Source organism: Phyllosticta capitalensis, assembly GCF_038381095.1.
Source record: "Phyllosticta capitalensis strain CBS 128856 chromosome Unknown BKA78scaffold_8, whole genome shotgun sequence".
NCBI classification, from domain to species: domain Eukaryota; kingdom Fungi; phylum Ascomycota; class Dothideomycetes; order Botryosphaeriales; family Phyllostictaceae; genus Phyllosticta; species Phyllosticta capitalensis.
The window spans coordinates 838,026-861,861 of record NW_027117446.1 but is presented as its reverse complement, the minus strand read 5'-3'; the positions used below and the strand labels follow the sequence as shown (position 1 = coordinate 861,861).

General features: G+C 34.4%; 3 protein-coding genes across 3 annotated transcripts; all 3 read right to left on the bottom strand.

Moving 5' to 3' along the window:
* Nucleotides 1–18,775: 18,775 nt before the first annotated feature.
* Nucleotides 18,776–19,664, bottom strand: BKA78DRAFT_254206 (heterokaryon incompatibility protein-domain-containing protein; the record flags this gene model as incomplete). The annotated part of the gene is made up of 2 exons (XM_066884883.1): nt 18,776–19,369; nt 19,431–19,664. Coding segments are annotated over 2 exons (828 nt in total), but the record flags the coding sequence as incomplete, so codon positions are not given.
* Nucleotides 19,633–20,830, bottom strand: BKA78DRAFT_174735 (uncharacterized protein). Its single transcript, XM_066883309.1, has one exon. It carries the CDS (start codon nt 20,639–20,641, stop codon nt 19,865–19,867), a length of 777 nt encoding a protein of 258 aa, XP_066741868.1. The 5' UTR covers nt 20,642–20,830; the 3' UTR covers nt 19,633–19,864.
* A 23-nt stretch (nt 20,831–20,853) lies between these two features.
* Nucleotides 20,854–23,562, bottom strand: BKA78DRAFT_254574 (putative phospholipase PldA; the record flags this gene model as incomplete). The annotated part of the gene is made up of 4 exons (XM_066884916.1): nt 20,854–21,089; nt 21,148–21,499; nt 21,551–22,287; nt 22,341–23,562. 4 exons carry the CDS (start codon nt 23,560–23,562, stop codon nt 20,854–20,856), a joined length of 2,547 nt encoding a protein of 848 aa, XP_066741867.1.
* Nucleotides 23,563–23,836: the final 274 nt, after the last annotated feature.

Here is a 23,836-nt window from a genome sequence, read left to right as displayed (position 1 = left end):
AAAAGCACCTATATAGAACCTAATAATCTTAACCTTAGATATAGCAAAGGTAGTCTTTTTATCTAAAATAGTAAGACCTATAAGCTTAAGCATCTATAATATACGCTCTATATTTAAAATATACTCTAGGATATATTAGCACACTCCTAATAGCTTAGATTCTTTATTACTATAGGTTAATTATTACCTACTATAGTAGATATCATCTAGGAATAAATTAAGAATATTAAATAGGTTAAAGAGAATATATTATATAGCTTATATAAAATAACCTAGAGAATTATATATACCTTAGAGTAAAGTTATCTTATAGAAGAAACCCTATAGTATATAAAAACCTATAAGGTTATAGTAGGCCTTATTATATTCAAACTAATTAAATCCTAAGTATAGGTTAGCTATAGTTAGGAGTAGGATCCTAGTAAACTACTCTATAAAATTATCTATAGGCCTAGGAGTACTACTATCCCTAATAGTAACTAAATTTAGTTCTTAAATATTATTAATCTAATAATACTTATCTAGTCTCTTCTTTAGGACTAGTATCTATAGATTTATATACTAGCCTAAATAATACTCTATAAGCCTACACTTAACTATCTCTCTTAAAGCTATATACACATAAGGATATTTTAACTTAGTAATATATATACTATTAGTCCTAAAGGCCTTATATAATATAGTATAAATTAGGAATCCTAATATAACTATCTTCTTATATCTTTCTATCTCTTTAAGGCTATAGGTAAAGGCGCCCTCCCTATTTATTAGTATATAAATTAGAAGTTCTTGCTCTCTTAGCTATAGGTTAGCTCTAATAATTAGTTTACTTATCCTATTATAGTTAAGCCTAGTCCCTAGGTAAAATTATACTATTCTTAGCTTAAGAATATAATCATATCACCCTATACTATACTTATACTAATAGAACTTAGTATCTCTTTTTATATTCTCTTCTTTAATCTCTCTCTACCCTTCTTTTATATTAGATAATTCTTCCTATAGCATAGCCTTATCTATAGGTTCTTTCTTTATACCTTTTTATTTATATATACTATTCTAACTTAGATTCTATAAGGCAACCCCTTTAAGGTAATCTAGAAAAGTAAAGCTTTAAGAAACTCTATATTAAATAACTCCTTAGAGTATAATAGTATAAAACCCTATAAACTCTTAATCCTAACCTAATACTAAGTTAATATTTTTAGGAGATTTTAGTGGCTGTACTAATATAGGCCTTCTTTTATTACTAAGTTAATCAACTAAAACCTAAGAAACACTAGAAGGAGATAGCCCTATTATTAGTATAGAAGTAGGCCTAGCTTATACTATACCTACTAATTTCCCTCTTATTAGAAACTAATAGGACTAACATAGTAGTATATATCCTTAACTCTAGTAGTAAATAGGAAAGCCTAGTAAGTCACTACCTCGATATACCTAGATAGATTAATAGGGCTAGTTAAACTAAGGCTAATAATCCTATTTAGTAGGGTATTTAGAGAAGCTCTAGAAATTATTATCTATAATATACCTAAAATAAGAGGAATAGCTAACTACTTATATACTAGGAATAGTACTCTCTAAGACTAGTTACTAACCTCAACTAATAGCTATAGTATCTATCACTTTATCTTAACTCTCTAGTTATTTATAAAGCTTACTATCACATTAAAACCTTCCTATGTAGTTAGAATATCTTCTATAGGTAGGCTATACTTAGTAGTAAGCTCCTTAGATAGGCTATTAATATTAGCTCCTAAGTTAACTAGTACTTAAGTAGAAAAGCCCTTAACTATTACTAGTATAAAAGGTGACTTAATATAGTAGATAAGTATACCTTACTACTCTTATAGGTCAACTATCTCTTAAGCTATAATTAGGGTAGATCTAGGTTAGAGTAGTAGTCTTATACTATCCTTATAGAACTTAAGAGTAGTATATATACCTTAGATACTAAACTTAGTCTACTCTATAGACTACTTAGGCTTTCCTTCTAGGGTATACCTAATAAAGCTCTATAATAGATTATATATCCTAGTATTAGTAAGACTAGAGGCTATATTATCTATTATAATATTTAGATATTTTATATATAGCATCTTTAAGAAGTTAAACTAGTAGTATAGAAAACTATTAATATACTTATACTTACTAAGGTTATACTACTTAATATTTATAGGGTAGTAAGTATTATTAAATTAGAAGCCTTTAATATTATTAACTAGCTCTATATATAAAGTAGCTAAGGTATAATCTAAATTAGTTTTAGGGTCCACTTCTTACCTTAAACTAGAAGGATTAGTATAGAACTTATTATAAATCTTAGTAGTAATCTCTAGGCTAACTACTATTTAAAATAGCTTCTTTATATTATTATAGACACTAAGGATATTCTTTATTCTAGCTCTAGTATCTTTACTAAATATATTATAATATTACTAACTATTTAGGCTAAGGTCTTTTCAGTTATAATAGAATAGGTTACTAAAGATAATAGTCTTAATATAGTACTTTTTAGGGGGGGCCCTATTAGGCACTACCTCTACCTTTCTATACTTCTTACCTATATCTAAGTATATAACCTTAGGTTTATATTAAGGGATCTCTTTAATATTAGCATTACCCTTAACATCCTTTCTCTTTATAGAGTATATAGGTAAGGGTAGTAGGATACTAGGCTTAGCTAATATTATAGGTTCTTTAATATTTATATCTACTAGGCTAGTAATAGGTCATCTAACCTTATCTAGATACTAAGGAGTAGGTAGTAGTAGAGTATACCCTAGTATATCCTTATTATTATTAGTCTTAACTTCTACTTACTTCCCTTTTACCTTCTTTCTCTTCTCTTCTTCTTTAGCTTATTAGGCTTTATTCTTAACCTACTTATTAACTATATTATCTTAAATAATAGCATAGAGTATCTTATAGCCTCTTCTACCTAGTAAAGGTTTAACTTTATAAATATACTTTATTACCTTTCTTTATTCACCTTGCGTCGCGTGTAGCTTATTTCCCTATAGTAAAAGTTACTTATAGGAGACTATACTAATAGTGGATTTCTTATTATACTAGTAAATTATATAGTACTATAGTATTATTAATTATTTATCTACTAGCTATAAGTAGTAGATATATACTCCTAAGTCCTTAAACTAGCCTAGAGGGTTAGCGTTAAAGTATTTATTTATTTAGTTAAATTAAACCTATAGATAATTCTAAGAGTTATCCTTACTAAGGATATACTAACTTACTAGCTAACTCTTAACCCTAGGGTTAGAAATTAGATTCTAAGCTAACTATATAGTCTTCCTACTACACACCTTCTATAGCCTTAGAGTACTATCCTTATTAATAAGCTACTACCCTTTAAGATACTATTAAATAGAAGGCTATTTATCTCTTAGTAGAAGGTTTACTAAGTAGTTAGTACCTATATTATATACTTTTCCACCCTTAATCTTTAGAATATTAGTATTATAGAATAGCTTTATATATAGGCACCCCTACTTAGTCTATATATAATCTAAGCTACTATAGCCCTAACATAAGTATTCCCATAATTAGTTTTACATATTTCTATAATTAAAAGAGTTTAGGTTAAAAATTAGTAGGGTAGTAGCCTATAGCTACTACTAGTATATCTAGGTAGGACTAGGTACTTATTAAAGAAGCCTCTATAATAGTAGCTAATATAGATAAGGGTATCAATTATATACTTCTATATATAGCCCTACTATATTAGGAGGTACTAGTAGGATTAACTTCTTCCTCTTAGCTAGAAGTACTATCTAGATAACTTATATTTATAGGTCTCTATCTAAAATAATTTAGGTATACTTTAAGCTATTAACTAGCCCCTTTATAAATTTACTAGCCTTAGTAATAGAGTTAATCCTAAGTTTAGCTAGATCCTTAGCTAGATCTTCTACTAGTATGTTATCTAACTTTAGAGACTAATTCTTTCTAGATAATTATCCACTACCTATAGTAGATAAGGATTAAGAGGGAATAGAGGTAGGATCTATTAAAAAGATACTACTTATATAATCGCGGTATATTATAAATAGGTTAGTAGTAATTAATCTCTAGCTAGCTAGCTCTAGATTTATAATAGCTTATATCTCTTCTATATAGTAGTATACTATATATATAATCTTAGGTACCTAGTTATAGTAATTAGCCCTCTAGCATCCCTAGTAGATAAGCTTCTTAATATAGCCCTAAAACTACTATATATTAGGAGTACTATACTTGTCCTTATAGTCTTTTCCTAGTAAGGTGTTATATAGTAGGGTACTTAAGGTATCTAAAAACTACTATTCTTATTAATATATATCTAGCCTCCTATTAGATACCATATTATCACTCATTAACTAATACTATTAGTAGAACTAATTAAGGTTAGTAATACTATAGATTAGCGCGAAGCCTCTAGTAAAGGATTTAATATATCTTATTATTACTATAAGCTACTAAATATCACAGCCTTAGTACTAATCCTTTAACTAGATCTTTAATACTAGCTAATTATTTCACTAGTACTCTACTGAGTTCTAAATTCCTAAGGTAATAACTATAGAAACATACTAGAGGACAAGTTTATAGTACTAATCTTTAGGCTAATAATATATATAGTATATATACTTAAAGGAGGCTTGGAAAGAAGAGGTAATATTATTAGTAAAGAGCCTACTACTATTTAGTATTAGTATCTAGCTACTAACTACCTAGATAACCTAGTTTTACACTCCCTACTACTAGTACCTCATATCTATACCTAAACCTAAGAGTAGTATATAATTATTACCTATATTTCTAGATCTAGTATTTCCTAATAAGGATATATTAGTACTAATATTAGTAGTACTAGCTATAGTCTTACTAGTACCTACTCCTATACCTACTCTAATAACCTATTCTACTTCTCTTCTTATATTCTCTAGCCCTTAGCTAAGCCCTCTTCCCTCTACTAGGCTATCCCTAGTTACTATAGTAAAGGTTATAGGTATAGAGTTATACTTATCTTAAGTATATAGGTTAAGAAAATTAATAAATAAATTATTAAACTAATTAATATAAGCTAAAATAGTAATAAAAGTAATAAAAATAAGTTATAGGACAAAGCTAAATTAATAATTAAATAACCTAACTAACTTAAAACAAGGTATATAGAAACCTATACTAGCACAACAACAGCACAGCATAAGGTATAGGAGGGGTTATATTAGGTAGGAAAGTAAGGAGTAAAGAAAGAGGTTAATAAGGATAGTAAATATAATTAAGGTATTATATATACTATACACCTAATTTAAATAAATCTTTTTATAACTATAAAAATAAACCACATAAAAGGTAAGAGAGATAACATATAAGAGAGATTATATATAGTTAGCTAGGGTAATATACCTTTATAATATATAAGTCTTAATACTAGCGCCCAAGCCTATATTATTAAGTAAGACTTAATTCTATAGAAGCTATACTAAAAACTATAGGTATATACTAGCTATATACTAACTACTTAGCTTAGGGGTATAAAAGCTAGTTAGGAGAGGTAGGTAAAGTAGTAGTAGGTATATAAAGTAAAGGTATTAACTAAGTAAGCTAATAGTAATCTAGATATAAGAGATTAGGTAGCAAAGATAGTAAGATATTATATATAAGTAATCAAGATAGTAGCACACTAAAAAGTAACTAAGATAATTAATAAGTAATAGTCACAATTAAGGTTAAAAATATAAGTCTTAATTCTTCTATACTATTCTAGTCTATGGTTGCATAACTAACTATCTATTAATATAAAAGGGTATCTTCCTATTAGTCCTATAATACTAAAAAACCTAGATAAAGCACTAAATCCTAAATACTAAGTAACCTAATCTATAGATACCTAAATCCTATATTACAACCTTATCTTAGTAGTTACTAGTAGTAATAGTTGCGCGCGCATAAAACTACTAGGTGATACTAATTTAGGTGGTATAGGAGAGTTATATATAGTATTTAGACTTAGGCTACTAAAGAGGGGTGTTATAGCTTAACTAGGAAGGCTTAAAATAGGTAAATACTAAAAGCCCAACCGGGCGCAAAAATAAGGTGCTGAGTAGAAAAATATAACGCTGAATGGGTGCAAATTAAAGAGCTGAAAAGACAACTTTAGGAGCGACCATGCCATACCACACTAGGACTAAGATAGCTACTACCCCTATATAGCTAGGAAGGACGCCTATTTAGAGCACTTTAATAGTACTTAGGGTATCTATAAATACTATATTACTATCTACAACACCCCTAGGATTACCCTACAACCCTTATAACCTAATATTACTAGATGCTCCTACTACCTCTAGGGAAGGATTACCTCTAGCTTAAGTTTTACCTAGGCACAAACACAAACCCCTATTAATAAACTATTAAGAAAGGCTTACCTATATTTTTAATAATCTATCCTATAAGCATATTTCCCTATTACTAATTCTATTATAATAGGGATAGACCTAGGAGGATATACTAATACTTACTCTATTACTAGCTCTCTTACTAAGGGGACAGACCTAAGAGGAGGTATAAATACTTACCCTATCCTAGTAGTAATAAATATAGGAAAGAGCTTAAGAGCTAGAGTAGCTACATAGCATAAATGCCTAGTTACAAGGGACTTAAGCAAACATATACTAGGCTAATAAGAACATGCTCTAGTTAGAATAGGAAAGGGATAAGGAGGCATATACTATTCTAGAAAGAAAGGAGACCCTAGCTATAAGCTAACTAGTTATATATTCTACTCCTCCCCCCTCCTTACTAGCACACTTACCTATTAATACTCTCTACTCTTACCTTTACTCTTATCTCTAACAACTACCTTTTCCTACTCCTAGTATAATAAGAGGAGAACAGCCTACACTACCTACTATATAGTACCACCCTTTAACCACCTTACTATATTATTCTTTAATTAACTATTACTTAGTAATTGATCTACTATAGCCTAGTATGCCCTAGAGGCGTTGGAGGCTTAAATAAGGCCATGCTATTTAATTGATTTACTTTTAGTATTAGATTCTATAGTCTCCTAGATTTAGAGGGAAAAAAAATATGTTTATATAGGTAGAATTTAAAACTTTTAATTAAAAGTTGATAATTTAAATCTCCACTAAAATTAGTAGGAAATAAGAATAGTAAACTTTATATAAAAATTTATAGATTTAAAAACCAATATAAGACTTTATTTAAGAAATTTGTATATTTTTATATTCTATATATATTCTATAATAGTCTCCTAATAATACTATAACTAAGCATTATAAGAGCTTAAGTATAAAATAAACCCTATAACTAAGTATTATAAGAGTGTAATACTAATACTATATATAGTAATATTATTATAGCTATTAATAGCTATAATAAAGGCTGGGGAGCAGTGCTTATATAGGAGGTTAATAGAGTAAAGAAGCTAGTAAGGTATAAGAGTAGAATATAGGTAAGGATAGAGAAGGTATATAATTTAGGGAAGTAAGAATACTATATACTAGTCTATACTATTATATAATTCTAGCCCTAGCTCTATAGTTAGTACTTTATTATAGAGGCTAACTATAATAACCTAGTTAGATAGCTAAGGTAGAAGATACATACTATAATAGGTAGTATAATAGATTAGTAGATTAGATAGCTTTATATATAGGATTTTAAGATAAAGTATATACCTAGTATAAAGAATAGCATAGCTAACATACTTTTAAGAAGAGAAAATTTTAAAGGTATAATAGAGAAAGAATTAGAGAGAGAAGTAAAGGTAGTAGATAATAAGATTAATAGCTAGCTTAGAGCTATAGTTACCTATTTTACCTATAGTAAGCTAGGTAGTTAGTACTCTAACTTCTAATCCTAGGGTTAGGAGTCCTCTACCCTACTAGATAATTACTATAGATTAGCTATAGTTAACTTAGTACCTAGCTTCTATATATTCTCCACCTACTCTAGTAACTAGCCCTATCTAAATAGTTCTAAGGAAAAGCTTAATAATATTATTAATTACTAAGTTCTTATTAATTCCTACTTAATTATATCTAAAAATATTATAAGATTCCTTACCTATAGCCTCTAACCCTCTAGCCTTATAACTAAGGCTTTTAAGAAGTAGAGATATAATATAATATAATACTAAGTATATAAGGGATATCTATTCTATAAAGGTTTAAAGAATATACTACTAAAGAGGGTTATTAATAACCCTAAGATATAGTAATATATTATATATAAACTTTATAATAAGTTAGGATACTAAGATAAGGAGGGAACCTACTAAAAGGTTACTAATTAGTACTTCTAGCCTTTAATCTTTTAAGACTACAAGAGGTATATCTAGGGTTATATAGAATATATATTTTAATAGAAGATATAAGATAAGGAAGCTCTCTATCCTATACTTAAAATACTAACTCTCTAATAATAAGTAGTATATAGATATAGTTTATATACCTAATACATAGTACTATATAAACGCGCGAGAAGTAGTTTTAGGGTAGATTAAAGGAAGGATCCTATTATTAATCTAGGCTAAGCCTATAGTAAAGTTCTTATACTAGGAGATTATTTATTACTATAGTACTTTCTAATAGCTTATTATAGATAGAGGTAGTAAAAACTAAGGGACTACCACTATTCTTACTAAATTATACTAGATCTCAAAGGTTAACATTTCCATGTACTATCCTAAGTTAAATAGTATAGTTAAGTAAGGCTATTAGTAAATAAATAATATACTAGTAAAGCTATCCTATAGTAGTAAGAGGCTATAGACCCTATACTTTTATAGTATCCTCTAGGCTAATTATACTATAGTATAATATACTATAGGTTATACTCTAGTAGAGATTATATATAGTTAAGACTATATTCTACCTATTAAGCTTAAGGTACTAATATAGTAATTACTACCTTAGAACAAGGTTTATATAATAGGTAATCTACTAGCTCTTTATACTTAATAGATTAACCTCTAAGAAGAAAAGCTTATAGAGATTATCCTATATATTTATTACCTTTAGGAATAGAATAAGGAATAGTTTAATTTATACTACCCTTATATCTAAGAAGCTAATACTACTAGATTTAATATAGGTAACTAGGTACTCTAGTATTATATAGAGTTATAAACCTAGTTTAATATAAAGCTGCAATTTTACTAGGCTAGGCCTTTTTATATATATTAGGCTGATTATATAAAGGGTACCTATTAGCTTAAGGAGCTAAGTAGAGAAAAGATCTATAGATCTATTATAAATAATAGGCTAAAGTAATTTAATTTATACAACTATAAGCTAGCTAGGATTATATATAACTAGATTAATCTACCTATATAAGAAAGATCTACTATATCCTAAGCTAATAAGCTATAATAGCTGTACTAGGGTCCCTAGCCTAAGAGGTATACTATTAGCTACTAAATATTAAAAGGTATCTATATTCTATACTAATTATAATATTATCTTAATGGAGTTAAGGAGCTACTATATAAATTTAATTTATAGAATACCCTTACCCTTAGATATAAGTATAAAGAGGAAGATAGCGACCTAAATAATAATATTATTAATAATTATAGTAAGGATAAGGATATAGATTAGGCTAAGATAGAACTATACTGTGTGAGCTTCTTTTAATCTTTTTACTTACTATAAGTTTATTTTATTAGTTTTATTTTATTTTATTTACTAATCCTAGAGTAGTAATCTACTTACTTAGGGTAATAATATGTATAGGATTTTGCTGCTTATATATTCTAACTATACTATCTTTATAATCTTTCTTTATATATTTAATTGCAATATGTTCATTTTTTATCATTATTTAATTTTTATATAGTTAGTTTTATATAATACCTATAAGAGAGTACACGCATAGTAGTATTTTATTTAAGAGAGATATATCTAGTTACTTAATATAGAAAAGATTATTTATACCTTATTTAGTAGCAGCTATACTAGTATTAGGTAATTACTAGGATTATCCTAGTATATCTTCTATGCCTATAATCTACTTAGCCCTATAATTTTCTATTTTAGTACTACTACTACTCCTCCTTATACCTTTTCTTTCTTCTACTATAACCTCTTTATTCCTTTTATACTATATCTTATTATAATTCCTTTATAATATTCTTATTAGATATAGATACACTACTAGTAGCTTCTAATATAGAGCTTATTATATCTAGTATTACTATTAACCTTATTAGTATTACTAAGCTCTTAAAATATTAGAGTAAGCTCTTTAGTATAACCTTCCTAATAAGATTACCCTCCTAAGAAGACTAGTCTAGTAGAAGGCTAATAGTTACTATATCCCTACTAGCTTTAACCTTACCTTAGCTATTTAGTCTACTCTCTAGGACCTATAATTATACCTAGAGCTTAAGGCTAACTTTATTCTCTAGTACTAAGACTAGATTTAAGCCTAGTATAAGATAAAAGTTAACCTAAGTAAGGTTATACTTAACACCCTAGCTAATCCTAAAGTTATAAATTATATAAATAATATGGACTTCTAGACCTTATATAATATTATTAAGCTTAAGTTGCATAAGGAGCCCTATTACTAAACTTATATTAATATAATTTATAAGCTTATTAATAGTAACTTTAACCCTACTTACTTTAATATTAATATTATAAATACTAGCCTTATTAGGGCTGCTACTAAGAGCCTATAATAATTACTTAATAACTTTAGAATGGCTAGATATAATATTATAGTATAGGACTAATAGTAGCTTTAGCTATACTTATGTATAGTGTGTATACTTAATCTAAGTATAAAGGGCTAGGGCTATTATCCTCTACCTATAGGCTTAGACTAGTAGTATACCCTACCTAAGCTTATTAAGAACCTACTATAGTTTAGTAAGATGCTAGAGAAGGTTAAGTCTAATTATAGCCTCTAGTTTAAGGATAATAAGTATAGGATGCCCTAATCTAAGTAAGGTATTATTACTACTAGTAAGTTAACTTACTAGTACACTATTATTACTATTAAGGAAATATATAGGCTTCCTAATTTTTACCTAGGTAGTAGTAACTAGAGGGTGCTCCTATTAAGTAATACTACTCCTATATCTAAGGGTATAACCCTATAAGAGGCCTGTGTTACTATTTAGAATATTAACTCTATTAAGACTAATATTATAGCTAATATAGTAGAAAGAGTTTTTGCTACCTAATATATTTATGTAGTTATAATAGTACTAGATAAGGATATAGATAAGGCTTTAGATAGAGCTAAGTATAATATAGTAAGAAGGCCTCCTATTAGCCCTACTTTAGTAAAATCTCCTACTAATAAAGCTAACTCCTAACCCTAGTAGTCTTAGAGTTAGGAGTCCTCTACCTTAGCTAAACTAACTAGTAACTAACCTAATAATAATTACTAACCTGACTATACCCCTATTAATAATAAGGATAACTCTATTAACCTAGATATTTCTATTCCTACCTTAGGTAAGCACCTGACTATAACTAGAGCTATTAAGGACCCTAATTTTAAACTTACTATTACTAATATTATCCTAGCTAATAACTATAATAGAGAGCTAGGTAAGTATACCTATAGAAAACTATTCTACTACTATTCCTAAGTCTTTCCTAACAAAGCTGTTAGTATTAATGTAGAGCCTTAGGCTAAAAAGATAGATAAGCTTAACTAAGCTATAGCCTATTATAAACTTTACTAATACTACTACTTATACTTTAGATATATTACTAAATATATTGGGTTTATAGTTTAGTAGGGTATAGATAAAGAACTATATTACTAACTTTACTACCTTTAGAAAAAGTAAGGATAATTAGGATTAGTTATTTCTAGAAAAGATATCTATATCTAGTTTACCTACTTATTTTACCCTACCTAGCCTAGTAAGGTACTAGGCCTCTACTAGTTCTCCTATAATTAGTAAGCTCTATAAGCTATACTCTAGGAGTAAGTCCTACTTAGTATTAAATAAGTTAATAAGTCTTTATTATAGCTTTATAGTAAAGGTTATATTAAGAATAGTAGGATTATTAATACTATTAGAGACTAGTTTTATTATTATAATAATATTACTATAAATAGTTACCTATTTAGCTTCTTGACCTACATTAAGAAAGAGATCTAGTAGGAGTATAATTACTACCTTTAGTATTAATATTATATTAATAACAAGTTAAACTTAGGATGGAACTAGATCATATTCTACTTACTTATATAGTAGATTATTAGGTAATATCCTACCTATTAGCTACTATATATTCTAACCTATCCTAACTATACTTACTAGCTATATACCTATCCCTACTATACTAAGGTGTAAGTAGTTAGTAATAATACTAACTTTTATTATTAGGATATTAACCTTAACGCAACTATAGACTTTAGATATTAGGTAGATATAGTTTAGGGTTCTATAAGCCTTAATAAAGAAATAAAGTATAACTATACTATTCTTATTAAAGGGTTCTAGATGTACCTTTCTAAATACTATAATAAATAAGTTTAGGCTAGTTTATACTAAAAAGACAACACTACTAATATTACTAGAATTTAGCTAAATAAAGAGAGGAGGTTTACTAATAGGTTTATAAATACTTATAGACTTAAGTAGATAGATTATATTACTAATAAGTATACTACCTATATTATACACCTATCTATTCTATATAGTGCTAAGGGTAGTACTAAGAAGGTTAGGTATATAATCCTACCTTGGTTTATTTATATTAAAGATAACTATAATCTATTGGAGAATACTAGAGCTAGTACTTAGACTAACCTTACTAAGGTATATTAAAGCTAGTAGACAACCAAGGCCACCCTATTAGATTATAGCTTCTACTATAGAAACATCCCCTATAAGTTTCCTATATTAGTTAAGCTTCTAATTAATAACCCTATTTCCTAAGCCTTAGTTTATATATAGTAATAGGATTTGCTAATTATTATAGATACTATTTATAGTATTCTCTTAAAGGCTAAAATAGACCTTAACTTTAAGGGACTATCTTGCTACTTAGGAAGAGAAGGCTCTAGCTTAGTATATAGATAAGTTTATATAATTTAAAAAGCTTAAGTATAAGACTTTTAGTAAAAAGTTATACTTCCTCCTTACTATAGACTAGGGCTAGAATATACTACCTATACCTAATAACCTACCTCCTACTAATAAAGAGGTCCTTATAATACTTTAAGGCAACCTATCTACTATTATTACCTCTATAGCTACTACTACTATAGGTAGTACTACTAAAATAACCCCTAACCCTACTATAAGGAGAACTAGATATCTAGGTAAGGAGGCTATTAGGTATAGTATAGACCTAGTTATTTATATAGTTAAAAGTAGGGTACTCTATTTATAGTACTATATAGTTATACTTATGGTGCTTAGTATAGAATATAGGAGCATCTAGGCTAAATTTCTCTTAAATAGTATAGCACCACACATTATACTTATTAGGGTCTTTACTAGTAAACTTTATATAGGGGTCCTTACTAATAGGCTTCTATCCTATAGGTATAGTAGCTAAGGCTATAGTGCCTTCTCTATAGAATCTAGAAAATAGTATAGTAGAATAGTAGGGGCTAGTGCTTAGTATAGTAGTATAGGCTAGGTCTCTTTAGGGTAGTAGTATTCTACTATTGTAGTATTAAGAAGGTAGAGGAGTTAGGAGGTTATCTTTAAGGTTAGAGTTAATAGGTAGAATAATAGGGTTAACTATAACTCTCTTTATATTAGAGAGCTAGCTATAGAGTTCTTAATATTTAGTATACTAGAGATTAAGCTCCTCGCGAAGTTCTTTATATAACTTTATCTACTTCTTAAGGTTTATATCTTTATCTTTATTATACCTTCTAAGCTAAGTGATCCTATTATCTATATCCTTTATCTTCTAAATAAGGTTATAGATTTCCTTCTTATAGGAAGTAGACTTCTCCTTCTATTTAAGGATATTATTATAAATACTAGCCTAGTAGGATGTTCTTAAGACAATATTATCTAGGATAGTAGTAGGGTTAATATTCTAGAGGCTATTATAATAGTTGTTAATAAGGTCTTAGATAAGGTAAAAGGTTCTTTAGTAAGATTTAGGGATGGTATTAAGGTAATTAGTAAACTTATTAGTTAAATACTAGTATAGAGGGAATAGATAGGACTTCTCTTAATAGATATAAGTAGAGCTAAAGTCTAGGGTTCTTTTAGCTAGGATAGTAGTCTAGTCTAAGGTAGGGTTGCTTCCTGTATCCTAATTAATATTAGGAGGCTTAGTTAAGGTCTCTTAGGAGGGTAGGGGTATATTAGTAGGGTTAATAGTTAAGGTATAGCAAGGTTATTTACCTTTACTATTAGTAGCTAAGGTGGTAGTAGTAGAGGAACTTACTTCTAGTTAATTAAATAGAGGTCTAATATTAGTCTTAGGTCTATTAAGGTAAACTTTCTTTATTTCTCTAATGTCTATTATAGTAGGGGGTAGTAAGGTGAGTTTATTAGTTAAGTTTAATAAGAACATGTCTAATATAGTTAATAACAGGTAAGACTAAGTCCTTAAGGCTAGTCCTAAGTACTTAAGCTTATACTAGTAGTTGTCTATAGTTGTTGCTAATTAAGTAATAATTAAGTAGGTTAGGGGTAGTTAGTAAAGTAGATCTTAATAAAAGGGGTAAGATATATAACTTTAGATATTGTAAATAATATAATAACGTGAAGTAAAGACTCTAGACTTATAAGAGGCTTAAAGAGGTAAGAGATAATTGTATTTAGCTATCTAGAAGTCTAGAGTAAAGAGAAAAGGAAAAGGACTACTAAGGAAGAAAGAAAGATATATAATAAGGGGGCTGACTAAGTAGGGCTAAGCAAGGCCTGCTAAGTCAGCTAACTAGGTTACCTAACCTCTAGTATACTAAGGATTCCTGCGTACTACTACTTGTTCAGGTAGAGGCCTAATATATTTTTAGCTTAGTTTTTAATTAGAATTAGCTAAGTTTAAATAGTATTAACTTATTTAAGCTTAGCTTCTATTAGTTCTCGTGCCCTACTATTAAGGGGTGGATTAGGGGGTATTTTAGGCATTTTATCCTAGCTCTTTATATAAAGGGTAGAAAAATAAGGGAAAAAAAAATTAGAAAAGACTTATATAGACTATAAAGAAAACACCAGCTTTTATTTTATATAAACTAAGCTATAAATAAACTATAGTATTACTTACTAGGAGCTAGTTACTTAGAGAACTAGTAAAGTAGGTAGTTTTTGTTTTATTTTCTATTTTTTAGGGGCTTTTTTAGGTTTTTTAGGGGTAGGATAGTAATATAAAAAATATCTAACTATACTATTAGATTTATTATACCTAGATAAATAAAATAGTATTTTTTACATCCTGATTGGATTAGGTTTAGGAGATATTATATAATATAAGGTTAGATTGAGGTATAGCTTATATAGCTCTACTTACACTATAGGGGTTTTATAGATAGCTATAGAAACTTATTTTGCCCTTTTTTACCTTAATTTCTAATATTTTTCTATAATACAAGTGTTGAATCTAGTAGAGTTGATACTCCTAGTTTAAATAAACTAGGTCTTATCTTAATTAGATAAATATTAGTAGAGTTATAGGGGGTGTAAAGATTGTACCCCTATCCTCCCTACTTTAACCCCTTATAGCACAACAGCGCGTACCATAATTAAGGTAAAAGTTGGTAGGATAGGTATATCGACCTTGCTAAGTTATATGGTACTAGTCTTGGCGAGAAAATTAGGGGTTGAAAAAGTTAGGTGTCTTAAATTATCTACTATATCAATACCTTAGTATTAAAGGCTAGATTTACCCTCTATAGGCTCTATAGGCTTACTACTATAGAGCTAGGGATAGGTCCACATACTATACACTAGCTATATATAGCTTATATTACTAGTATAATAGATTATAGCTCCTAGCTATAGTATAAGCCTAGAGCAATAGACTACCTTTTTAAACCCTTAGAAGCCTTATAAAATAAGGCTCTATATAAGATACTAGGGGTTTTTAAGACTAGTCCTATTAGGGTAATAGAAATTAAAGTAGGTATCCTACCTACTAAGGCCTAGCTAAGTGCTAGTATAAAAAATATATACCTAGGGCCTTAAAACTACTAGAAACCCACCCTATTTTAATTAAATTAGGAAGGACTAAGCAAGAATCTATTTTTAAAAATAGGAAATCCACCTAGCTAGAGAGAATTCTTGATAGTATAGGGAGTAGGGGACCTCTAGAACCTATATCCTACCTATATTTTCCTCCCTAGGCTAGGAATATTCTATTTTAGTATAGAATTAGTCCTTTACTTAAACAAGACGCCAAGAAGGAATGCCTAGACCTTATTAAGGCTAGAAAGTCTATTAATACCACCTCTCTATATACTAATACCTCTAGTATAACTAGAGGTAAAGGTATAGGAGTAGGCCTTACTATTATCCCTAAAAACTAGGAAGACTGTAAGTTAGAAAGCCTAAATATAGATTTTTCTAACCTAGTCTATAATAGGGAATTAGAGGGTATTATAAGGGTGTTTAAATACATAGGTAGAAACATAAAATGAGACTAGAAATACTCTATATATACAGATAATTAGGCTGCAATTTTAATACTAAACCTAGCTATAAGCTTTTAATTCCTAGAGATATAGAAAGACCTATAGCCTTAGCTTTCTATCAGCTAAAAATAGGATATAGATACTTTAAAGCCTACCTATAACGCACTAAAAAGTTAAATACTAGTGCGTGTAGGTGTAGATATCTAAAAAAAACACCTATATACCTCTTACTATTATGTAAGGATTATAGGGAAGAAAGAAAATTACTTAAAAGGGATATCCCCTTATTAAGTATTAAAAACCTCTTTAAAAATCAGGAAGATATAAAGGCTATACTAGCTTTTATTTAAAATATAAAAATAGCTACTAAGTAGTGGTATAACAACTAATAAGATACCTAGTAGAAGGGTTAAGGAGATAGGAAAATATATAGGTTAACCTATAAATTTTATAGCTCTTGCTATAAGATTAAGGCTTCCTATAATTTTCCTATATTTAGCTCCCCTATCTATAAAACACCACTATTTTGCTTTAAAATACACACTTACTTAGTATTTGCTTATTCTACTTATATTACCAATTTAGTAATTTTCCTATAAGGGCTTAGCCTAAAATATCCAACTATAATTATTAAAAACAAATATAAAAAGGGATTGCTATAAATTAGTATAACAGCCTACTATAGTTTAAAACCTATTAGGCACTATCCTTTATATGTAGCTATAGACTACTAGGATACCTATCCCTATCTCTTATAGTTGTTAACTTAAAGAGGGACGTTAAACTAAATAAATAAATAAATAAATAAATAGGACTGTCCTAAGGCCTATCTAAATTAGAAGAGGCCTTATTATCCTAAATTCTTAATTTAATTAGCATTACACTTAAATCTTAATAGCTCCCTATAGTAGTTAAATATAATAACTATATAATCTATATAACTTCTTATCTTTCTTTACTATTTCTCTAAATCCTTTCCTAGAGGCCTAATTGAATAACTTTCTCTTATTAAATCTCTATTAGTAGAATTTAAGGAAAGATACTATATTTATATACTAATTAAGCCTAATAGCGCCTATTTAGGACTTTAAAAAATTAGAAGAACTTATCTATAAAAGAGATAGTAGATAGTAGACTAAGAAGTAACAAGTTACTAGCTAAGATAGTATAGAGTAGCAGGCCTCTAGTATAGACCTTTTTTCTTACAATTATTCGTCAGAGCAAGGAACGCAGATTATGAGTTCCTAAAAGAAGGAGGCAGACATAGAGATTTATAGAAGAGCCGGCAGCAAGCGGCTAGCAACCAACAATCAATCTATCTATGCCGAGAATCATCACAGGGGGGAGGTAAATTGTCCGCGGCCGCTACTAGTAGACCTGAACGGACGGTAAGGCTGCCTCCTTTAGAAAGTTGTCGAGGGCGGGCTACATTTGCCGACTTACATCCCCACTCTACGTTCGCTTTACAGTTGTGGACGACAGAATTTTTCTACTAGGACCATGATGGTAAACAAGAGAGACATTCAACCGACCAAGGGAAATCATGAAAATCTAACATCTATACAAGCTTTATCGTCGACCAGCTTTGACCATCATCTCGTAGTGCGGCTCCCTCAATCTTATTAAGGAACATCCAACCAACTCGCTGGAACTGGCTTTCCTGGTCAACCTCAATCCTTCGTACGACCATGCCATAACGCGAAAAATCTCCCGATGTCTCCTCACACTTGTCGGATTGTTGCTGGCGCGGTTGTTCCTGAAGCATCAAAACATGCATCTCCCACTCCCGCCACACCTCCGGCGTCCTGTCTTCTTCGTAATTCAACTTGACCATCGATCCCTCTTCAACATCTGAGTATTTTGTACAAAAGCGTGGAAGCGGTGTTCTACCAAATCGACTCAGTCTGACTTCACGGTCAGTTGTTTCCTTGTTACTTGGAAACAGCTCAGTCATCGGAGCATGAATGCGTATCCATGCATCTTTAACTTCGCCGTATGGGTTAGCTTTCTCTTTCAACTCAGTGTGCCATTCGACAACCCTTGCGACTGCGATCCAGCCATCTTGAGATGCGACCGTGCCGGCGGCGATGCCATCGAAGCTTGCCCAACTCCAACTTGGACCGGCGTACTCCGGTGACGAAGGCCTTTTACCTCTGAGGCCCTGCTATGCTAGCCCTTTGATGAGCTCGTGACTCCAAAGCCCGGCGATGTACTCGGCCTGGAATTGCTTCTTGAACAGACTCGCAAGACCACTCATGGCCGGCAGCTTGTCAGTCTTCTTGCTGAGTCTGCGGCGACCATAAGACCACAAAATCGAGTTCCACAACTGAAAATCTTTTGGAGGTCGTGCGTCAAGACCTCGTACACTGCAGTAACGAGAATCTCGACCACACCCGTCTTCTCCGATGACCTCGTGATCACACTCGAAGTACATTTGTCGGGTATTGTAGTGCAGGATTCTGCGAGCAAGCACTCGCTCTTGAAATGCCCATCCACGCTGGCTCAAGGGCTCAGAATTGAATGACGCAATGCCATTTTCTTGGCTCGGGAATAGCAATTGGGCGTAGATGTTCCCAAGTCCGGGATAATTGATCAACGCGGTGGGACGTTGCTCGCGCTGATTGAAGCATCCAACAGATTTATCTACCGCGTGATTTGCTGCGATAACGAGACATGCTCTGGAGTAAACATCGCTCATGTAAGCTGATTGCTGGGCCCAGTCGTCCATGTCATCCTGACAAATGCACAGGCTGTCTACCTGGACGCGAGCTGTTAGAGACATGTACAGATATCAACATTCAAGGAAGTCTTGCACGTACCCATAGATATCGTAGACCCAAGTGCCGGGCAATCAGAACCGCATCACGGATGGTTTGCGGAAGTTTAGGGACTGCTATTCCAGACTGCCGTGCCTTTATGGACTGTCGTGTCAAAGTAAAGGCTCTCGATGAGCCCCAACAGTAAGAAAGACAGGCATATCGCCCCGAAAGTCCAACGCCATCTAAAAGTCGGATGGTCTCAATGTCCGAATCAATATCCAATACACGCGTAGGTAACTGCGGGTCTTTTGCGTCGAGCTTTTCTTCCGCGGTCTGGTCTCTTTGAGCGAGTCTATCCTGAAGCGTGGCACCCGTGTGATTCTCAACGCAATGCTCCAGCCACGACTTCGCCACTTCAAGGCAGGAAGCTGAACCTGCATCTACCTCCACCGGCCTCAGAGGAAACCTGGATGCGAGGGGAGAATCTGGATAAGTTAGCCGACCTCAGAATCAGCTGCAATGGAGGGACTGTAGGAGCCACCAGCTTTGACACTTAAGCTCACCCCCGTGAGTAAATACACCCCCGTTCGTTTGATACGACCACGTTTGGGATTCCAGGCCAGTACAACAAAACCTGCCGAGTCAAATCGTCGTCTCGTCAACCACAGCATTTCGTGGTCCGGGACTGGCGATTGTTCCATGTGATTCTCGGCAAAAATAGGCTTTGTCTGAACTGCATGGTCATGGAGCTCTTTCCATCGCAGTATACCGACCTGGACGATAGAGCAGAGGGGGCAGGTCGCGGCTGACTCAGCGAGGCTACTGAAGTCCTTGTGATACGGAAAGCCGAGCGGGTCTTGTGGAAGATCGGTGTTGATGTCGTCCAACATTGTGCCATATAAAAGCTCGGGCATGTCGTCATGGCCGGCCACACGATGCCAGTAAGGTGGCCGAGGGAAAGGAGGGAGATGGTCGAAAGGGATAGTAGCGCAAAGCGTGCATAGTGCCATGTGTGAAGAGGGAAGGGTACTTGCTTTGGTGCAAATTCCCAGCTTTCGCATGAAAGGAACCGAAGGCATGGTGCCCTTTATATTGCACACATCGCACCATGAGTGACACCGCTGAGTCATCTCGAAGGAATTTCCCGGGTCATGATTTGTTGCAGACTGCAGGGCGATGTGGTGGGGTACAGCCACCTTGGGGGCTGATTCCCCGGGCTCTACTCTGTGTACTGTGAACCTCGAAGATGCGCAGACTGAGTGAGGAAACATCTAGAAGGGGAATTTCCTTGTAGATCGTTACGCGTAAACATTACCATGGGCTTTATTGCTCGTCCCACTCATCACCTAGGTACTGGGACTGGTTCCACCGGAATGACTACTGACATACCAAGTTGCTTCTCGTGTTCACATTATCGTAGGCTATTAAGAATGGACCCTTACCAATGGCCGTCCTCGCCATATGTATCCCGGCAGAGGTACGCTCAAGTGTAAATACTCTCCGTGTACGCATTGACCTGCAGGCCCTTCTCTGCCATTTCCGCGTCCCGCAAGAACTCCAAGGGCATCCAGACCAAGTGGCCCTTGATCTCGTCCAGGTGTTTCTTGATGTCCGCGACGCTGCGGTGGACATCGTAGATATGTCCCTGTTTATGCTGAGTATCGGACTTGGTCGTGTCCGTTGGTGGCAGGAATTTGGCGTAGTCTTCGAACGTTTTGACTTGAAACCAATGTCAGTATATAATGGGCAGGCGTTGCCGCATCACAAGGGGACTTACTGTTGTCATCTGGATCCGCATGGAACAAATCTCTGAAGATCTCCGTGTTCCGCGTAGCGTTTCCAGTCCACATGCTCCATACCTGATCGCTCAAGGGATCGGCCACAAATTGGAAGCTGGGATCGTCCTCCTGGTTATCGTTCGGGCAGTCGCCCGGTGGTTGAGCGTTGGGGTCCTCAGACGCATCGAATATTTGAGATTTGATCAGACCGAGGTGTTCGCGCCAGAGCATGCGGCGCAGAGTAGCAGCGTGCCGACCAGCAGCATAGGGCTTTCCATCCATCTGCGAATCCACAGTGTCGCGATCCTCCATGACAATGGTCAATTCAGAGTCGTGGAAGCCGATTTGAGACTTTCAGGGGTCAGCAGTTGATCAACATCATGTAATGGCAGCAGTACTTACCCGATCGTTGATGTTTGAGCTTCCACACAGGACAATCTTGTCATCTACGATGCACACCTTGCCGTGGATGTAGAGCTCCTCCTGGACAAAATTCGCCTTCTCAGAGTCTGGGTCTTCCGGGTCCCATGGCTCTTCCGCGACCGTTCCACCATCCTGGAGCGCGTGATGTGCAATAGAGTCAACACTGATGATGTGGTCTTCGCCATCGCTCCTCAAGCCAGCAGCTTCGCGCTTTTCTTCGAATTTGCGCTTGCGTTCCGCCATAATCTTTCGCTCCTCGTCGTCGGCATCTGAATCATATCCACCTTCACTACTAGAGTCGCCCTTGGCGCCGGTGATTCCACTGGCCATGATTTCCTCGGCATTGGCCCTCTGCACGTCTTGGTACTTAACCCCGGACTGTTCTTCTTGCTTGCGCATAGCAGGAGTCGTGTTCAAGCGGTCGTAGCTCCTCAGATTGAAGCAAAAGACGTGGTCATCCGGATTGACACCCTGCTTGCGGATCTGCTCCTTGATGGAGTGCTCACCACGGTTGATCGACTTGTACTGATAGTCCATGATGGCGCGTGTACCAGTTGCAGCGTCACTGCGGAGGTCGCCAGCAAAGCCAGGGATAGCTGGAATTACAATGATGACGCGGAACTTCCGGCCTTCCTTTCCAGCTTTTACGCAGGCGTCGACTATGGCACGGCCGATCTCGTTGTGGATGGGCGACTGGTGTTCGCCAGTGGCAGTGACTAGAGACATTAATGAAACGTCCGGACGGAAACGGATGTGGGATTTGACATACTGAAAAATTGATTTTCAATGTAAACGTAATGCTGGGCGTTCCTGATGACCTCGCAATAAGCATTCTGGATGCTGTGCTCGGTCAAGATTCCACTGCTCCAGTCGGCACTGCTCCGAACCAATTGAGCATGGATCTTGCCATCCTTGTGGCCCTTCAATGCCTGCTTGGAGTCCAGTGGAGTCAAAGGATGTTGGATGTAATCACCAACTGGGAATTTTGGTCTCTGTACAGCCACCAAATCCTCATCCTCCCCGAGCCGGCCCTCCAAGCACAACCAATCAAAGCGCTTGTCACGCTTGTACTTGTCGCGCTTGACGAAGTTCCAACGGAGCACGAAATGCTCTGCAATGTCATAGACACATGGACCAATCAAACCCATGGCCACGTCGTGCCAAGGCATACGGCCAAATTCAGTCTTGGAAAGCTCATTGGATTTCCAGTCCTCGACAGACTGAAAGTCCATGATGCGGTTATTGTTGAAATCCTGACCGGGGAATATTTCATGCTGGACACCGCTAGGATGGACGTCTGCCATCTGATGCTGCTTGTTGTCCCAACGACCAAAGCAGAGATCCAAGCCACCAATGAAGGCCATCTCATAGTCAATGACGATGAATTTCTCATGATGGGCCCAGTAGAATGTCATGTCACCAGCATTTTCAAAGATGTTGTGATCAGGATGTCTCATGACATGGATGTTGCCGTGACCAGGAGAGCCTTCGGGACACAGATTCCTGAGGGCATGCTTGGTATGGGCACTGTTGCACGTCAAGGCCTGGTTGACCTCTTTGTACACAATGACGTAGATTTTGACGCCGGCTTCGGCACGACGCTTCAACACCTGGTCCAAACGCCATTCCTGGTTGTAGTATGGTGGACGGCGCAGGAACAATTCGGGAGAAAGCCACCAATCAGCAATGTAGATGGTCTCCTTGGCACGCTCCAACGCAACGCTGACCGCCCAAAAGTAGTCGCGGCCGTCGACATACCACTTGACCAGATTGTTGTCTCTTTCCGGGGCAAAGCTTTCAAAGCGGTGACCCTGGGCGATCTTTGTCCTTTTGGCGTCGGTGCGCTGTTCGTGTTCCTCGTCGTGGCGGTGATTGGGATTGATGAGGTTGTTCAATTTGCCAATTTTGTTCTTGAGGTGTGTCGCCTGGACCTTGACATCGTAGAGGTGGGTGTTTTTAAGCTTCTCGCGTAGGCCGGGGAAAGGGTGCATGAAGTGGCCCTTGAAGCCCTGGGGATGGTGGGACTCTTGGTCGTGTTCGGCAGCATGCTCGCTGGCTTCGGGCTGCTGGGCTGGGCCCGTGAAAGACATGGCGGGTGGGACGAGGAGCTGAGGAAGGCTACGGCGAGGTGCGAAGGTCGGTGGAGGTGGCAGAGGTGGACAATGCAGAAAGGGAAGAGGGGAGAGAGGGATTGAACGACAGGCAGGCCGAGGGAGGACGGGCGGCCAGTGGGGTGGAGAGGATGGGGGCGGACGGGACGTGACG